The sequence below is a fragment of the Solanum lycopersicum genome, chromosome 2, assembly GCF_036512215.1.
Source record: "Solanum lycopersicum chromosome 2, SLM_r2.1".
Classification (NCBI taxonomy): domain Eukaryota; kingdom Viridiplantae; phylum Streptophyta; class Magnoliopsida; order Solanales; family Solanaceae; genus Solanum; species Solanum lycopersicum.
In genome coordinates this window covers 70,283,827-70,303,560 of record NC_090801.1, presented here as the reverse complement: position 1 = coordinate 70,303,560, position 19,734 = coordinate 70,283,827, and the positions used below count along the sequence as shown (strand labels likewise).

The following is a 19,734-nucleotide window of genomic DNA, read 5'->3' as shown; positions in this document are numbered from 1 at the left end:
ATTATTAATTATTTAATTCTCAAAATCTAAATTATACCTCATAAGCTGAGACAAAAAAAATATAAAGTTACGTACATATTATAGTGTAAAATTTTTATACCTATTATTTTTGTAATTACATAAATCTCATATTTTTAAGACATTTCGGATACATAATTAAGGATTCAGATACATTATTGTTGATACATTATGTATCAATTTGTTGCATTATCGAGGAAAACAAAACTTGAAAATTAAGATTTCATAGTATCCATTTTTTGCACTAATTAAGGGGAAAAAAGACAGAAATCAAATTAAGATTCCATAAATTACGTTATTTCACCCCAAATTATTGTCAATAATTCAAAATCCTATAGTTTAACAAACCAAAAAATTCAAAAATTGAATTTCTTCTTGTTCGTCTTTCTCTCTGTTTCATAATTTTTTTTAAAAAATAAGCGAGGTGAGTTATGAAGGATACAATGATAATTTCGCCAGAAGCTTGGCTATTTTCTGGCTTACTCAATAATGACGTGATCACCACAAAAATGTGTCGCATTTGAGATAAAGCCTAGCTCACCCCACCCCCCCAACCCCCAACTTTGTATCTTTTTGCTTAATACAAACACCATCTAGAGATAAGATTGGGTAATTTTTTTTTTTTTTAAAAAAAATATCCTTTTGATTATGATTCATGATTGTTGAAAATTTTGAGATTCAAAATTATTTCATTGAAGATTTTTTTAAATTTGATTCAAAATTACCAAAACTTTTGAGAAGATATATCATGAAGATCCTTTCAATTTTAATTGATAAGTGTTCTGTTCCTACTAGATACATTAAATAAGAAAGTGTTGCCTATAAGATTTTAAGTTTGAGAACTTTACATTATTAATTGGTAATTGTTATGTATCGGATACATTTAGTATAAATTTGAATTTATGTATCATAACTAAAAAATTAGTGCATGATACATTATTATTTATGTATCTTATTTTGTTTGAGATCATGAAGATCCTTTCAATTTAAATTGGCAAGTGTTGTATTTCTACTAGATACATTAAAAAAAGAAAGTGGTACATAAGATTTTAAATTTGAGATCCATACATTATTGTTTGGTAATTGTTATGTATCAGACACATTTAGTATAAATTTGAACATAACTAAAAAAATTAGTGTATGATACATTATTATTTATGTATCTTATTTTGTTTCAAGTATTGTATTTCTACTAGATACATTAAAAAAAGAAAGTGGTACATAAGATTTTAAATTTGAGATCCATACATTATTGTTTGGTAATTGTTATGTATCAGACACATTTAGTATAAATTTGAACATAACTAAAAAAATTAGTGCATGATACATTATTATTTATGTATCTTATTTTGTTTGAGAAATACTATATTTTAAAATAAAAAAATACATTATACATGCTATTGTTCCGAAAAAGCTTCATTTATGTGCGTGTGATAAATAACACAAAGTTCATGTATCAGGTACCTTTATATTGAACATGATAAACACTAATCTAAGATTCAACAACATTAAAGTTATGTATCAATACCTTAAATATGAACATTAACATTGCATAAATTAAAGGTTATTGTAGCAATGATGTATCAGATCAATGATAACACTAATAAAGACTAATTTAAGACTCAAAATAAACGAGACATATTAAAAATCTATATCTTTGATAGTGATAACCGTGCTATAGCAAATTCAATTTTTTTTTCTAGAGTTTTTTTCAATAGTAGAAACATAAAAAGAAAATATATAGTGTTTCTGTGTTATGTTTGATCCAACTTTTGCCCCTTTTTTGTTATTGTCTTTCATGATGATTACGTTTATATTTTATGTTTGAACAAGGTATACTTATATATATTGTGTTTTGAGTTTTACTTATGATATATATTAGAAAAGTATATTTAAGGGATTAAATATTATTCTTCTGTTATGTTATTAATTATTGACCTAATCGAATAGAGGAAAATCCAAATCAAACAAATTTATTTTGAATCGAATTGAATTACACTTTTACAAAACCAAAAATTAAAAAATCTAGACGATTAATATAAAATAAAATCGAAAAACCAAATGCGTACCTAAGTTATGGGCTAACACAATTTTTTAATAAAAGATAAATAGAGAAGTTATAATTTTTATTTCACGTAGATTAATGTAATTCGTGATAAATTTATAATGAAAATTGACTACGTGTATATATATATATATATATATATATATATATATTAAAAAATCAGATATAATTTAAAGGCAAAAAGTAAAAGGATGAGGAAGGAAGAGTCATTTAATAACCGGAAGAAGATCTAACAAAAAAGAAACTCTGAAACTCATTTATAAAAAATATATATATTTTAATTGAGCTTCGACTACAACTACGATCCGCGATCTGGATAAATTTGTCCAAACTAACAGCACAAGTCGCCGGAAGCCACCAGCCACCACCGTTGCACCGCCTTGAATGTAGAAACCGTTGGCTGAGTTCTGGGCATTCATTTGAAATTCGAAAACGGAATTAGAGCTTGCACCAGCTTCTGTTCAATTTTCAGTCTCATTGACCGACCGTGAGTGATCCGAATTTTCCGGTTCAATTATATTTCCTTATATTTGTACTTGACAGTACACATCGTGATTCTTCTGAATGCACAATGTATAATTCTCACCTTGCACTGGATTTCATTTTCATTTCGTAAAGCTTGGATCCATGTTTATTATTCACTAGGAAGGTGCCAATCGTAATTCACTGGTAGTTCAACTGTTAGGCTCCAATCTCCATATGGACCTTTTAGGCCTCTTTTTTTTGCTTATAGGGCTGTCGCAATTGCAAGATTGATGCGTTATTATTATAGTCACTGTTGTTGACCTTTTTAGCTCATGTACGTGTAAAGGAATCATGGTTAGCATTTCCTTTTAGTTTTTTGAAAAAGCAATGCAGTGGAGGCTATAACATGTTGCAATGTCTTCTGCTCCTTAAGTGTGTGGTTTTCGTTATCTCGACTTCTGATAGATTATCTAGTGTCAAACTAGCCTCGAACAGTTTATGTTATCATTGAATATGAGTGAATGGACAACAGAAGTTACAGCATGAAAAGAAGATGACTACTGAATTTGCTTAAATCAATATGTAAATCCAAATAATGAGAGGAACAAATATTCAATATTGAATTTTAAAACTTAGCTTGCTGTTAGTATGTTTACAGTTTGTTATTTACTATGGCATGAATAGACTTTTTAGGTTAAGCTGCATTGATTGATGACTAAGATCATTGTTCCATTTCAACTGTGCCATATGATGACACCTATTTACCTATTTGATTCTTTGTTGATGTTCTTCTCAAGGCTGATAATCTTTTCTTTTTTTCTGTTTGGTTCCAGAATGGAATCTGAATCCACTAGTTCATCTCCACAACTCTCCGCTAAACCTTCTGATGCTGAAGCTCCCAAGCCAATTGCTTCCCAGAACAATAGTTCTGCTCAGAACACATCTAAGACACCTGCATCAACCATATCATCTTGGGCAAAAACCTTAAACTTTCCGCAGCCTGTAGCGCCTGGCCAGCAGGGGTCAACAGTTGGAGATGCTGGTACATCTTCCTTCTCACGTTTTGCAAGTGGACTTGGTTTGTCATTCACTTCAAAAGCTTTTGTGACAAATGATCGCGCTGGAGGCAATGCACCAACCACACAATCAGGTGTATTTGAATCAATCACTAAAGGGCTAATTGACACATCTTTGAATGCTGTGAAGGCTGTGCAAGTTAAGGCACGACATGCCGTATCTCAAAACAAACGAAGATACCAGGTAGATCAGAATGTCACTGCTTTGCTTATGTCTCAAGTTTTCCTTATTCATATGAGATATGAAGTGTTTTCCTTATTCATATGAGATATGAAGTCAATACCATTTAGTTTGCAACTCTATACATTATCCTTGAGAGTTTTACTTACTCGTATAAGATACGAATTCAGTAGCATTTAGTTAGCAACTCTAGGCATCACTCCAAATCTCTCCATGATCATATTGATAAAAGCCCAAGAAATCCTTTTTCTTTGTTCATTCCTTGAAACTTTAGACTGACGTTTAAATCATTTTACCCACCAAAAGTAGCAAACAAGCTGTGTGGAAACAATTTGTGCTTGCTTCTTGTGTGCAGTACAATGTTTCCTAATGCTGCAGAATCTTAATTAGTAACATATACATCCATAGAGATGCCCTCTCATCTTCTTTTGTCTGGAGCGGGTTTCTTTTGAATTTACTACTTCTCAATGTTAGCTGATTATTGTCGTAAACTGGTTAAATAAAACAGGAGGATGGATTTGATTTGGATATGACTTACATAACCGAGAACATCATAGCTATGGGTTTCCCTGCAGGCGACATGAGCTCTGGTTTCTTTGGATATGTGGAGGTAAAGATCACCCATATTTACTTTTTGGATATTTTTCACTTATTCCAAACCTGCATCTCTAACATATTAGATGGATGATACAGGGATTCTATCGGAATCACATGGAGGAAGTGATCAAATTTTTCGAGACTCATCATCAGGTACTTCTGTAAATCCCTTTTTGTCCCTAGTAACTCTATTGAAGTGCCTTATACTTTTTACAAGAATTGTGCTTCTTGAAATACCATAGCTATAGTTTTTCAGGGTACTGAATGTTCCAATGTTGCTGTGAAAATGGCTTATCATCATGATATTTTTTTGGATTCAGTTGTCAACTTCTGTTAGAACAATTTCTGGTAGTTTTTGAAGAATGTTAAGATTCAGAATTTTGCATTCTTAAGTATTATTTGTTTTTTGTATAGTAGTATATAAAGGAAGCTTTCTAATAAGAGAACTGCAGTAACATTTGAGTGTTGCTATCAATGTGTCCCAAAGACTAAAACAGCTCTGTGTTTTCTCTTCTGGCTGAAAAGTAATATGTAGGTATTCTTTTTTTTAGAGGAAAGTGTGAGATGGAAAGAGAAATTCTCTTTTATTCATCCTATAGTTTTAAGCAAGACATGTGGGGGATGTGGAGGGGGGGGGGGGGCTTTCTGATTCAATTGTATTGTTTTCATTGATTTATCTCTTGCTGTAACTCCTTATCTCTTGGAATGCAGGGAAAATACAAAGTTTACAATCTTTGTTCAGAGAGATTGTATGATGCATCATTATTTGGAGGAAAGGTGAAAATTTCTTCCTGTAAATTATTTTGATTCCGTTGAATTTTGAGGTTTGGTTGGATAACTAGATACATGTTTGCTACTTTATCAAAGAAACTGTGGTATTTTTACATCTTCAATTAAATGATTTTGGTTGAATATGAACAGGTTGCATCTTTCCCATTTGATGACCACAACTGCCCGCCAATTCATCTTATTAAACTGTTCTGCCTAAGTGCATATTCATGGTTGAAGGAGGACATTCTAAATGTGGTAGTTGTACACTGTAAAGCTGGAATGGCGAGGACAGGACTTATGATTTGTAGCCTCCTTTTGTTCTTGAAGGTGAGACCTATTACATGGAAATTACTAGCTTGTGGTCTGAAACTTTCATTCACACTTTCTGTTTTACCCTTTTTGCTGTTCAGTTTTTCCCAACAGCTGAGGAATGCATCAACTATTATAACCAAAAAAGATGCATAGATGGGAAGGCTCTTATTCTTCCAAGTCAGATTGTTAGTCAACACCTCCAATGAAACATATTGCTATACAGTGATTTATTTCATTTGATCTAGCTAATGACTTTTCTGCTTTTCCTAGAGGTATGTAAAATATTTTGAGCGCATCTTGACTCAATTTGGTGGTGAAGCTCCGCCAGGACGTAGGTACATTTCTTGTTTACTATTATTAATTCTTCATCGGATCTTCAAGAGGTGATTAAGTAGTTCATGTCGCAGGTGCATGCTGAGAGGATTTCGATTCCACAAGTGTTCATCCTGGATAAGGCCTTCAATTACTATATCTAGTCACAGTGGTAGGTTTTGTTTGTGCACACAATATTGGCAAAATAATATCCATCCATTATCCTACTATAGATAATGGATTGATTATACATATATTTTCTTGTGCAACACTGGAAAATATTCCTGGGCCACAGATATGATAAAACTAGTTATCACTAGTTATAGTACTGTGTAATTTGATATCTCACACGAGCCCGTACCGGAGAAAATGAGCACTCATTTGAATATTTTTAGCGATGCTTCTACTGAGTAGTATGCATTTTATTCCATCAGTTTGCAAAGATAACTCAATCCAGCACATATTTACGTTGTACTTTCTGCAGGCATCTTATTCTCAACAAAAAAGCATCGAAAGACTAAAGACCTTATGGTAAATTAGTTCAGTCTCTTTGTATGGAGCTTGCTTAATTGTTTCCTGTGCTTACTATTGTTTTAGAAGCCATATTTAGTTTCAAAGTTTTGTCCCTTCGTGATGTATCATATTTAATTATTACCATTGTTATTGCAGCCTGAAGATTTTTGGATACGAACACAGAGAAAAGGAATTATGGTTTTTGCTCTACCAGGTGAACCTGGTCTAACTGAGTTGGCTGGCGACTTCAAGATCTATTTTCATGACCACCAAGGAGATTTCTATTGGTTTGCAATTAATCCTTGGTCTTTTCAGTATTTCATATATGTGTACATGCCATTGAATGATCTATTTTTATCGTAATTTAAAAGTAGGGAGACCTACAAAAGAAAATAAGAGGGGGTTGGGAGGGGTGGGGGGTGGGGATTGAGAAACTCCTCAGACTAATCAATAATGAAGCATTCTGTTCTAGCTCTACCCATAGCAACTCCTTGCGAGAAGAGGACCGCATGGGAAAATGTTAGCTGAATAGTTTTTTGGGCACATAAGAATTTCATCCCTTTTTCCATTACAGCTGGTTAAACACGTCAATGATGGAAAACAGACTGATTTTAGATGTCTCAGAATTGGATGGCTTTGAAAAGGTAATTGATATGCTTCTCATTTGTAATACTTTGTTATTATTAAGGTTCTTGGCTTTATCCTTTCTGAATATCTATAATTTGTTCCCATGGATATAGCATTTTAATTTCATTTAGTTTCTAATTGAATTTGTCTCTTCTTTCACAATCTATAAACATCTTTCAGAGGAAACTACCATCTCCCGGATTCAAAGTTGAGATTGTGATGGTGGATTATGATGGAAGTGTTCCATTAAAGCCCAAGGCTGATGGTGCTTCCAAAGGAAAGGACCCGAGACAAGGAAACATTTCTTCATCGAGTGAAGGAACCAAAGATAATTTGAACAAGAACAAGGTGTCCGGGGGCCAAAATCGTGGTGATGATGTATTTTCAGATAGTGAAGGGGAGGACGGTACACCTTCGAGTAGAAGAAGTCAGACAAGAGCTTCACAAACTGCTGCTGCAGGTGTTGATTCTAGCTCCCAGAAGGAGCAGATTGCCAATCTAACTCATAACACCGAACAACTTTCTCTTAGAAACAGCGATCCTAAAAAGGGCGCAAGCGAGATCAAGAGTGAAACAGTTGAAAGAGCTGCTATTCCCAATCTCGGCTCAAATGATATTAAAGCCATCGCAGCAGATGCATCTGTGTTTAGTTTTGGAGATGATGAAGATTATGAAAGTGAATAAGCCATGAAATGTATTTGATCTTTGTTTCTTTAATCATAAGAAGAGTAGTAGTAGTTATTTTGTAGGAGTTGGATAATTCTTGAGGTTTTCTTTACCTTGAAACTATCTTATATTGCTTTAAGATGTTCAGAATAATCATCAGTAGGCATCTTATGAATACACAAAATTCTGAACCAATAAAACATCTTGTATGACTTCAAGTTCTTAAAAATGTTATAATTTGTCTGTTGCTTTGCGGATTCTGGAACTTTGAAATACAGAACTTCTCCCCTTCGAAGAGGTAGAGACGTTTTGACCCTCAGTTCAAGCAAATCAAAATATTAATCACAACTAATAGCAAAGCAATGCAGAACGTAACCTAGGAGCAGTCACCTAAACACTATCATAAAACAAAAATCAAAGACTACGTGAATATGCTAATACTACAAGAAGTTGCAAATAAGATAAACAGTGCAAATTAATTAATTACAAGGAAGTTTCTATTTGCACTTACATTCAAAAATAAGGAAACTTCTATTTGCACTTATATTCAAAAACAAGAAAGTTTTTATTTGGACTAATGGTACAAATTTAGAAGTTTCCTTAAATACTGTTAAATACTATAGAAACAGGAGAGTCATAAAAGAACACATGGTCACTACAGACGCATTATTTAGACTCTTTCTTTTTCAAGCTAATGATTCAAACTTGATTATCCATTTAATAACTCAGTCAATGACAGAATGTTTGTTGGCAGTCAACACATTTAAAATTTGCTAATTTATATTTGTAGTAATTAAATTATAAATATTTTCAGTTTGCACATAGTTTAAACTACTTTGACTACTTATCCTTCTGTTGAAACAGCCTTTGCATTACCCACTTTTTTTAATTAAAACTTAGACATATAATTAAACATTATTACAAATTTGAACCCTTCCCAGATTCCTAATCTCCTAGTTAGAATGTGAAACTAACACAGGATTAACTGTCTGAACCATACATGGATATTAATTCATATTAATTGGACCTACTTTTTATTGGTGTTAAATATGAACAGATCCAATTATTTTATTTGAAAGATTATAAACAATCAACAAGCCAACACGCAAAGAAGAAAAACAAAATTGGTTTAAAAAGTTGGACACGCCACATGTATAAGATGATCAAACACCGAATGAATGGTGAAAGATGGCATAAATATAGTTAACCAACACATCCTTAGAGTTCATAATTGGACAATTCTACTGACGTACCTCATAAATCTCTATCCTCAAACCTCCAATCAACCAAATCTTTATCAAACTTTCACCAGACTTATAATTTTCATTTCACTTTATTTATTGATCAGTATTTCAATTCACTTCATTCGTTAATCACTAGTTTTATGATTCTCAATCCACTTTGTTGATTGACCATTCAGTTTCCCAATTTACTTCGCTAAATACTAAATTATATGCTTGGTACACGTCATTTGGTTGTATTAAAAAATAATGCATGTATTAGTTTTGTGTATTACTAGTACCTTATTTGGTACTCTTTTTCAACCTATGTATAACTAATGTTTGCATTGGTGTATATTGCTAATACCATGGATTTCTAGGTATTAACAATGCAATACTATTAACGCATGCATTAACTCAATTAAAGACTCAATTGCCCATCAATACCTTTTTTATGTCTTTCACAATAATAGTAAAGTTTATCTTTGTAAATTTTTTTTTAAAACAATGCATTTTATTTTTAGTGCATAAATATAATCTATGTATAACTAATACATGCATTGTTAATGCTAGTATTATTAATATACTCTATTTTGCATTATATTACTACACTCTACCAAATGATCCTAAGCACTTAATTTTATACCAAGAGCAGCAACGAGTTACCTTCTTCGTCCATCTTTAAATTGTTCGTGTTTAACTTGACACACCTCTTAAAAAATAATACTCAACACATTTCAATTTGTGTGACCTACTTTTTTCTTTTTAAAAGAATAATTATTTCCTTTCTCAGTAACTCCTTAATTTAAAAATTCTTATGACATGTTTTTCTTTACAAGTAAACATAATTCATCAGATGACATCAAGAAGATTGCAAGGCAAAAAATTTACAGCAAAAGAAGAGGTCTGGCTCTTGTACACGAATTTACTAAATAACTAAAAGACAGACATTGTAAAAAAAAAATTAGTCAAGAACATGATTAGGAATTGAAATCTCATCAAAACATCTATGATTCCTTCTTATCCCAGATGCACTAAAAGATAGCAATAGGCACCATACACCTTTTTTATGGGTTTTCCAACTCTACACAAACACCAGCTCTCGTAGGCTTCTTTAATAGTATTTGGCATGACCCAGACAAATCCAAAATGACAACATACTTCTTCATATGCCAGCTTTTACTTTACAGTGCAAAAATAGATGGCACATATAACATTCATTTGGATTTTTCTTTTGCTAAGATTGTCTTTGCTTCATACAAAATTTAACCACAAGATTAAAAGAGTATTTTATTACACAAAATACTTGTCCAACTTCATTTGTCTAGTTTAGAAAAAAAATCAAGAAATCACTTACTATTTAGTGTTTATTTTACCATTGCTATTAATTAGTACTATTCATTTGCCAATATTTTGATGACTTATAATTAATAGAGTTGATACAGTAGCATGACGTTCATTTATTACTTCCACCGTTCCATTTTGTTTAACCTATTTTTATTTTCTTAAACTCTATACAAATCAAAATAGATCAAACAAATTGAAACGGCGGTAGTAATAAATGAAAGTGATGCTCCTATATCAACTCTATTAATTATAAGTCATCGAAACATTGAGAAATGTACATAGTATTTATAAGCACGGATAAAATAAACACAATATGGTAAATTATTTCTAGGTTTTCTTAGCCAAACAAATAAAGTTTGACAAGTATTTCTAGAACAGTAGACAAGTAAGTATGCATGTTGAGGGAGAATTTGCTTTGCAAGATACACTTTTATCATCCAAGAACCAACATGAACAAGGTTATTGCTATGACAAATCTTGTACAGACAAAATCTAACAAAAGCTCATCAAAATTGGGAAGTGAGATGTATATCTGCACAATGTATTCAAGACCACAAATTCAAAACTAAAAAGGATGAATGAGAAAAGTTGAAAGCGGACCAAGTACAGCTAAACAAATTTAACAGTATGTTATGTTTTCTCAGTTCTAACATTAGTGTTCATAATATTCATAAGCTCTCACCATTACCATTTGACCACCTACGGAGAGTGCAGGCAACGAGGCCCCTTCCTCCGAAAAAGCCAAACCATGGCTTGGATGCTGATGATCGTCCTACATTGCTCGTCGATGGAATATCACTAGCACCAATTATGGGCAGTGCAGCTGCAGTATGTTGAAACTCTGTTGCTTCTTCTATTGCTCCACCATCACTTGCACTACTATCCACAGGTTCAATATCAATTTCCCCACCATCAAGATTCACTGCTAGTGATTGCCTCATAGCTCGTATCCTATCTGCAACATCACCCGTCACATGCTTGCACTTCTTCACCTTGATTTTTACCAAATTAGGGCAACCCCAAGCGAAAGATTCAATCCCTTGATCGGTTACTTCACATCCCTTGATACACAGCTTCTTCAAGGCCATACATTTTGTGGCAATACAAGTAACTTCAGGATCTCCAATAGTGTCGCTACCACAAAGAGCCAATCTTTCTAACTTTTTGCAATTAGAAGCTATTGCGAACAGGCTAGTCGACGTAGGATTCAGGCCGATAAGCACTAATTCTTTGAGATTTGAACTATTCTCAGCAATTGCAACTAAACCCTCATCACCTATCCTATTTGTCCTCCATCCATCAATGTGAAGCTTCCTCAATAACTTGCACTTACTAGCCACTGTTACAACTCCAGCATCAGTGCATTCGGGTGTCTTCACCAAATGCAGAATCTCCAACTTTGGACAATTAGATATTGCTGCAAGTCCAGTATCACCAACTTGAAGCCTCTCCAAGTGAATCTCAGAAACATGATTTTCCCTACTTCCAATTGTCTCAAAAAGCCTATCCCAATCACCTAAACACCTCAACAACTTCAAAGTCTTTAAATTTTTAGACCCAGCAATCAAAGGTGCAAAACATTGTCCATTATATAACTCTTTCAAACATATAGATTTAAGCGATGAAGCAGCAGCTCCTGGCCCAATTGGGTCCGCTGCAAACCCATCATTCATACCCCGGAGACGTTTCACAGATAATTCTTCAAGGGAAGAACAGTTATCAAGCAAAGCATTCATACCTTTGGCCCCAAACATACAAGACCCACAGGAGAATTTCTTCAAATTCTTACAATTCCGAGCAAAAGCAGACATACCCACATCGGTAACATCACGGCAACCGCGAAGCTTAAGGCGAATAAGTTTAGAACAACGAAGGGAGATAAGATTCAAAGCTTCATCGTTTATACTTACCGATTTCCGGTCACATCGGAGAGCAAGTTTCGTCACAGAATCGAAACGAGAAAAGATGGTAGGGACATGCGGAAGAATCTCAACTTTCGCGTTGAGGGCAAGTCGGTGACGGCTTTGACCCTCCACCAAAAGCCATCTCCTGGAGACAAGGGAACACTTTTTCCGGTCACCGGAACTCAAGCACTGAAAAATCAAAGCCAAACATTCATCAGGAAGATCATCCGTATAATCTCGGTTGCCGAAAACAAACGGAATCGGTGACTCATCTTCATCTGAATTCATAAGGGAGAAGAAATCGGACTGGGAATTGTCAGAGGCAGAACGGTTGTAATTGGGCAGTTGGGTAGGATGAAGACTGCGGTGGCGATGTTTTGTCCCGCCGCCGCAGTGTGTGGATGAATATTGGCCCATTTTTGTTCAAGGGTTACAGAGATCTAGAGTTGGAAATGGGAAAAAATGGAGATTTTGGAAAGAATGGAAAAGTGAGAAGAATCTATTAATAGTAAGATGAAGAAGAGAGAGAGTTTGAGATTTGACCGGTTAAAAGGTGGAAATATCAAAGGAAGGAAGAAGAAGAAGAGGAAATGTGCGCGTCCTCGTCAATATCGTCCATGGCCGACTAATATTGGAATATTGAGTTGGAAGAAGCAACTATTTGGACCAAAATGACCTTCGCCTTCACTATTACAATATATTTCTAATTAGAAGAAAAAAAATAATCGAAATTAACCACTTTGCATTATAGTAGAGTATCAAATCAATATCAATGTATCAAATAACTACATATTAACTATTCACAATATTGTTAGCATCAGTTTATTCATTACTAATAATAACAAATTCAACAATTTTTCTGATATTAATCGCTTTAACAGTTATGACTTTCTTAACGTATTATATTATAATTTTTTTAACATATCAAAATTAAAAATTCAAAGCGTAAAACAATTTTATAAGATTATTCAACGTCGCATAATCAATATTTGTCCTCTGTTCATTAGTTTGCGATCCTTCGTTTGTCAACAACAAAATTGCATCTTGCATATTTGTTGGTTGCACGAGATGATTTCTAGTTAAAGGAACTAGAAGTTAGTACTTTTGATAATGAATGATTTTAGTTTGACACTAATAATCATTTTATATGATAGGTTTTATTGTTTTAATTTTTTTGTTATCTAGACGGTATATTTATATTAAATCTATCTGAATGTAATATTTTTAATAAGAAAATATATTTAAAGGTAAAAATTTAATGAAATCGTAATAATTTTTTTTTTTGAAAAAAATTAAGTGTAAATTGTTACAAACATAGATATGAATATCTTAATTAATTTGATCATACATAAAGTTTTAAAAAGTAACAAGTGCTTAAATTAAAGATGTATATCACTTTTTAAACTTTTTTACCATAAACTTATCATGAAGAATGATAGAGTTAAGAAAACTTGCAAATATAGAAAAAGAAAAAGTTAAAAAGACCAAATATTATCGATTAAATATAAAAATAATTAAAAAAATGTTTTCTCCATACGAAATAGACCCTAACTCTATCCTATTTCAAGTATCAAAACAGAAAAGGTCTTGTACAAATTTAATTAACTTGTGCATTATATAGTTAAAATATAGTTTATCAATGAAGCAAACATCACATTAAAGCTAAAATACAAACTATTTAATAAATTGGATGTCTTTTGCGTGTGACGACTATGAATCCCAAATAGTTTGTACATATTTCAACTAATCCACCTAACTTGCTATAATCTACAACCAGTCAATCAAGGTATTAGGTAGACCTTTTCATCAATGCAGGAGCAAATAAGAACTCATTCAAAAAAAAATTCGGATTCGAACACTCCTATATATAAAATGTCAATTTATAAATATCAATCACTGAATAAAAAAGCTTAAAAATAATTAAGAAATCATTAATTCGAATATATGATATACAATTAAATTCAGTTTAATATTCTGAACAGGGTAACACAATGTTTAGTTGGGTGAGTTAGAAAAATATTATTGTCGCATTACTAATGCTTAATGGGCAATGTTAATAAATTATACATAATACTTCTATCTAATTTACCCCAGTGGAACATCTTAAAACTCATTTCCACCTATTTTCTCTACCCATACTTTGTGTTTGGAGAGGCATTTGCAATTTTGCTTGTGGTTAATGAAGTACTCGTTAAAGGTTATAAATATGAATCGAACATATGTAAAAATATCATATAACTGTTGTATATATCTTCATTAGTGTTAAATATAAATAGACAAATTATTTTATAAAAATACTTATAAAAAGTGTAATAAATATCTCGTAAATATCTTAAATCCGATGATAATTAACTTGCTTTTGGGGAGAACATTATCATGACCAGAGGTAGACTGGTAGAGCCATGTGGGTGTAAAGACTCAGGAGGGTTCATATGAATCCTAAACCCTAAATTTTAAAATTTTTTGAACGGGTGTTAATTTAATGTAATTCCTTTTATATTTTTAATTCAATTCAAAGAATTCCAATTCTATCACGATGAAAATTATAACATCATGTTAAATTTGAATCAAACCATAAGTAAAAATATCAAATAATCTCCATTAATATTAAATTCAAATAGATAAAATCAGGTAACATCTATACTACTCCTGCTAATAATAATTAACTTGCTTTTGGGGGATAGAATTTAACCTACGAATAAAAGTGGATATCCATATAAATTCTAAAGTTCAAAATTTTGTTTGATAAATTTTAATTTTATATATTTAGAAATTAAAAATTTCGATTCTGTTATTAATTTGATCGTTTCGTATCCTTAGAATGATATTGAAGTCCAAGGGGCGGAGAATTCCTCAATTGCGGCCGGTTATTTGGGTGACTGACCACCGATCATATATATAATAATAATAGTAAATACTAATTATTTTTGACTAGTTCCACATCTATGCCTTTAATAACGGAACGCACACTTAACACAAGCTACGCAAGCATCATGCTGCTTCTTTCCTTTTCATCGCCATAATGAACAATCTAGACTCTACACATATTTTTAAAAAATAATTCATACAATAAAGTGGAAGTACACTTTAGATTATTAATTTAATAGAATAAATCTTTCTTATTAACAAATAATTTATTTAAATTTCTACAATTTGTAATTTAAAAAATTATAAATTTAAAATTTTTATCGACTAATTTTAACACTTTGTTTGGATCATTGTTACCTATTGTTTCATAATGTATTGTATTCTATTGTACCGTATTGTATGGTATATATAATATCGTACTGCGTTGTAATTTATGAATTTACTAAAATATCATTAAATATTCTACGATATGAGGTTTGATTAGATTTAAATAATTAAAATAAAGGGTAAAATAGTATTTTGAAATATTATGTAAATATATAATTGGAAAAAGAAATTAAATAATAATGGAAACACATCAAATTGATTGTTTCATAAAATAGTTACGCAGCGATGAAATTTAACAATACAATATTATATATTTTAAGAAACAATCAAAATAAACATTATAAATATAATAACAATACAAATAACAATGATTTAAACATAGTGTAAATATATAACAATATTTATTTTGTGAAAGACCCTTCTATTGTCATTCTCTTTCTTGTTGGCACATAATGTTTTTTTATATCTTCGATTTTCCAATGAGTCTAAAAATCCAAACAAAAGGCTTTGAAGTTCGAGAACACCTCATTTTCTAAAACGACGTGATATTCACGTCTTTTCTAAAGAAAAAAAGAGAGATAAAACAAAGTGTATTATATATTAATGCATATACTAAAATTGGCCAGAGCACACTAATCCACAAAGGTTATCTAAACCAACTAAATCAAAATTGTTCCTTTTCTATTTTTTTTATTATTATAATCACATTAAGAGAAGAGAAAGAATTTACTAAATGAGTTGGCTCTTCATCCAATAAAAAATGTTTATATTATGTTATTTTCTTATGTTTATAGTATTTGATGATAAGTAGGGTAGTTCACACTTGCGTTTTCTTCCTTTGTCATACTCTCATTGGTTTCAGACGTATGGTAATGGTGGGGGCATTTGTTTGTTAAAAAGAAAAATCAGTGATACATTTATGATACACGATTATATTATATTATATTATATTATATTATGATCTAATATATATACATTTTGGTGGAGCCTTTCACAACGTGAACCATGTTACACGGCTCTCTCTGTATTCACCATCTAATAATAGCTAAAGAAATTAATGGAATATATTGAAACGTCATTCAATTATAGGAATTGTTATAGTAAAATCATCAAATTTTATTTTTGTATTAATAAAATTATTTAATTTAGATTTTTATTCTTTTAAATTACTCGATCAAAATTATAATTAAAACATTGTAAGAAAAAAATGCAGAAATAAGCTAAAAACTACGTCGTCGGTCCGTCACTTTGCAGTTTTCACTGCTCGTAGCTAACCAAAATCTATCGTTAATTCGTCAATAAATAAGATTTGTGACGTCATTTGTTGTTTAGCTATAAAATCTATCTGTTGTTAAATTCAATCTGTCCAATCATGAAAATTTCTAATTTCAATTTTTTTAATAAATATCATTTAAACTAACATGAACTCACAAATAAATAAAATTAATATGACTAGAAAGAAAAGAACTATACGGAGAATATCTAGTTTAATTCAAATTTATTATTTTTGGGCGCCAGAAAACATTTAACAATAAGTATATTATATGTTTCGAAGCAATCGACGAATTTATTTAATAAAATGGTTCAAAGGTGTCGGACCATGGAAGATTAACATTCCAGAAGAAATTCAAATTATGAGTGGCCCAAACCTTAATGCAATTTCTACTCTTTTTTTTTTAGGGCATATAGCAAATAAAAAGTTTATATTTGTATGCTATAGCAAAGTTTGCTTAATTGCGCTCCATAGCAAACATAAAACGGTATAATTCGCTATACATATACAATTGTATAATTCGCTGGCCTAAATTGTATAATTCGATGGCCTATTTCGCTACAATTGTATAATTTGTTTTGCATACAGTTGAATCAAATTAAAATGTATGTATATTGCATAATTATAAGTGTGTAGCAAAAAGATATATGTTTTTCTCGCTTTATACAAAAACAGAAACACAATATATACACTTCTGTTGTATAAAGCTAGAGAAAATTGCATTTCACTGCAATTGTATAATTCGCAATTGTATAATTCGTTGGCCTTTTTCTCTGCAATATTTGAAGTAAAATGTTTGTAAATTGTATAATTAAGTGTATAACACGAAGATATACATTTTTGCATGTGTATATACAATTTTCTCTCGCTTTATACAAAACAGAAACAGAATTATACACTTCTGTGTATAAAGCGAGAGAGGTGAGCGAGAATGGAGAGTGGCGAGTGAGATTTTTGGGAGAGAGATGCTGGCAAATTTTAGCTAACGTTTGCTATGGAGCACAATTAAATCAAACCCTAGCTATTCCATTTATTTTAGGTTATTAGTTTGCTATATACAATTTTCCCTTTTTTTAACTCGGATTACTCCCATCAAGACATTTAAGTAGGAGGCCTATTTTGAATTTTGAGTATATCTTGGATTCAAAATAATAATTTATTGTAAAAAGTTATATTACTCCTATATAGTTGTTTATTTTAAAATAATGATCAGAGAGTATATATTTTTATATTATATTTATTGTACTATGCAAGTAAGCTTTTGTATATCAATGAACTAGCCTCTAAGATTGTTTAGAGGGGGATGTATGCTAATTAATTAAATTAAAAATATAACCCCACCCCCAGTTCCAGTTATTGGTGGAAGTAGTTGCAGCCAAGTTGAACTGAAATGTATATATAGGCAATCAAATAATTAATCATCATTAGCAACTCTAATTCTTTAATATAATACATAGCTAACATGTAAGTACCATCTTCCTTCTTTTCTACTTCTTGATCAACATATTTTACACTTAATTTCTACTCCTATATACAAAGTGACCTACAGCTACTTGTAACTGTATATTATAGTATCTAATTTGGTAACCTAAAAATTAAACTAAACATATTTCAATAGATAAAGAAAAAAAAAATACATCTCTATATTGATAGTATATATAAAAATTATTTCTCACATTATTGTTATATGGCTCAACTCATTTTGTATATGAAACATATTAATTATAGGAAGGTAGTTTAGTCTTCTTAGCAATTAGTAATGTATGATAGATTTTGGAGTTGAGTTAGCCGTCTGTATAAGTCATTTATTTATCAAATACATGTCCATTTCATTATAGTTTTCTTGTTTGACCATCCTTTATCCCAAAAGCATATAATGTAACTTTGATTGAAGGGAATATCTTTAATTTTTAGTTGGCAATGTACTTAATTTGCCGGTATGATATTTCTTGTTTTTACTTAAACGATGAATTTTGCCTTTAGTTTCAACATAATTTTGGTCCCAACATAATGGGAACCAATAACGGTGATTTTGAAGAATATATTCGTACATCATTTTTGTCAAACGAAATGTCATTTTCATATAAATAGTATCTAATTAGCATCATGCATGATTCAGCACTGTGGTATATTTTAGTTGCAAAATATTTGACTTTCATACCAGCTACGACTTAGTTTGCTTTTCCATTTCACGAACTAAAAAAAATAATAATTTCATAATATACTACTTTTCTTGTTTTTTTTATTTTAATTTTACATAGAGATAATGTTTTGCATTAGTTACATAATATTTCAGTATATATTATGAAGTCAAATACGATATCGAACTGTTAATACATGTATTAACATCGTTAAAGCAAGCACATAATAATAACAAGATTAAACTACATAATTAGACATAACCATATATACTAATTGCTACCAGAGACCTTACATGGAAATTAGAGTTGCGGTTTTAACATTGGGCCTTTCTATAATTAGTTGGGTCCAAAATGGCCACATCAGAAGAAGCTCATGGGCGGCCCAATTAACATCTCTAATTAAGTTAGGAAAAATTAGTAAACTAGTCAAAATAAATAATATATTTAGTAAAAATATCCATACTTTATAAATATTAGAAATAATGTCAAAAATGTCATTATTTTTAAAAATTTATGTGTCCCAATTTCCTTTCTAATTTATCTCTCTTTTTTAATTAATTCTATATATCCTTTTTTTTAAAAAAAAATTATTCTCTCATATTTATCTTTTCAAATTGTTAATTCTCTCTCCCATTTTTTTTTTTTCTCTTATGGTTATCTTTTCTGATTTTCCTCCAACATTCAAGTTGCAAATATTTTTTTGCCATATATTTTGGTTGTTTTTTTAATCCAAAATTGAATCAACAAGAATCCCTTTGATTAAGGTATCTCTAATCTTTATCCTATTTTCAGATTTCTTTTCTAATTTTATTTTTGTTTAAATCTTTAAAAAAAATTATTTGTATTTTTCAATTTCCGTCATGATTTACTCTCCAATGGCTGAATTCAAGAGGCTTACTAGAGGTATTCATCTTAATCAACCAATTTCTGGTGATTTTTCATCCTTTAATTTATTTATTACTTAACAAATAGTGTATAATGTATGATCCGCTGCTAAAATGAGGGAAGAAAGAGGGTAAGAACATTTACAAGACTCATTGGTGTGCAAAAC

General features: G+C 31.0%; 2 protein-coding genes across 2 annotated transcripts; one reads left to right on the top strand and one right to left on the bottom strand.

The window, feature by feature from the left end:
• Positions 1 to 2,255: 2,255 nt before the first annotated feature.
• LOC101247275 (phosphatidylinositol 3,4,5-trisphosphate 3-phosphatase and protein-tyrosine-phosphatase PTEN2A) lies at positions 2,256 to 7,832 on the top strand. The gene is made up of 13 exons (XM_004231829.5): positions 2,256 to 2,570; positions 3,382 to 3,808; positions 4,314 to 4,415; positions 4,499 to 4,555; positions 5,114 to 5,179; positions 5,324 to 5,500; positions 5,584 to 5,670; positions 5,756 to 5,820; positions 5,893 to 5,969; positions 6,282 to 6,328; positions 6,467 to 6,597; positions 6,885 to 6,954; positions 7,118 to 7,832. Exons 2-13 carry the CDS (start codon positions 3,383 to 3,385, stop codon positions 7,619 to 7,621), a joined length of 1,809 nt encoding a protein of 602 aa, XP_004231877.1. The 5' UTR covers positions 2,256 to 2,570; position 3,382; the 3' UTR covers positions 7,622 to 7,832.
• A 2,747-nt stretch (positions 7,833 to 10,579) lies between these two features.
• Positions 10,580 to 12,813, bottom strand: LOC101247773 (F-box protein SKIP2). Its single transcript, XM_004231830.5, has one exon. The coding sequence runs from the start codon at positions 12,489 to 12,491 to the stop codon at positions 10,839 to 10,841; it is 1,653 nt and encodes a 550-aa protein (XP_004231878.1). The 5' UTR covers positions 12,492 to 12,813; the 3' UTR covers positions 10,580 to 10,838.
• Between the last annotated feature and the right edge of the window lie 6,921 nt (positions 12,814 to 19,734).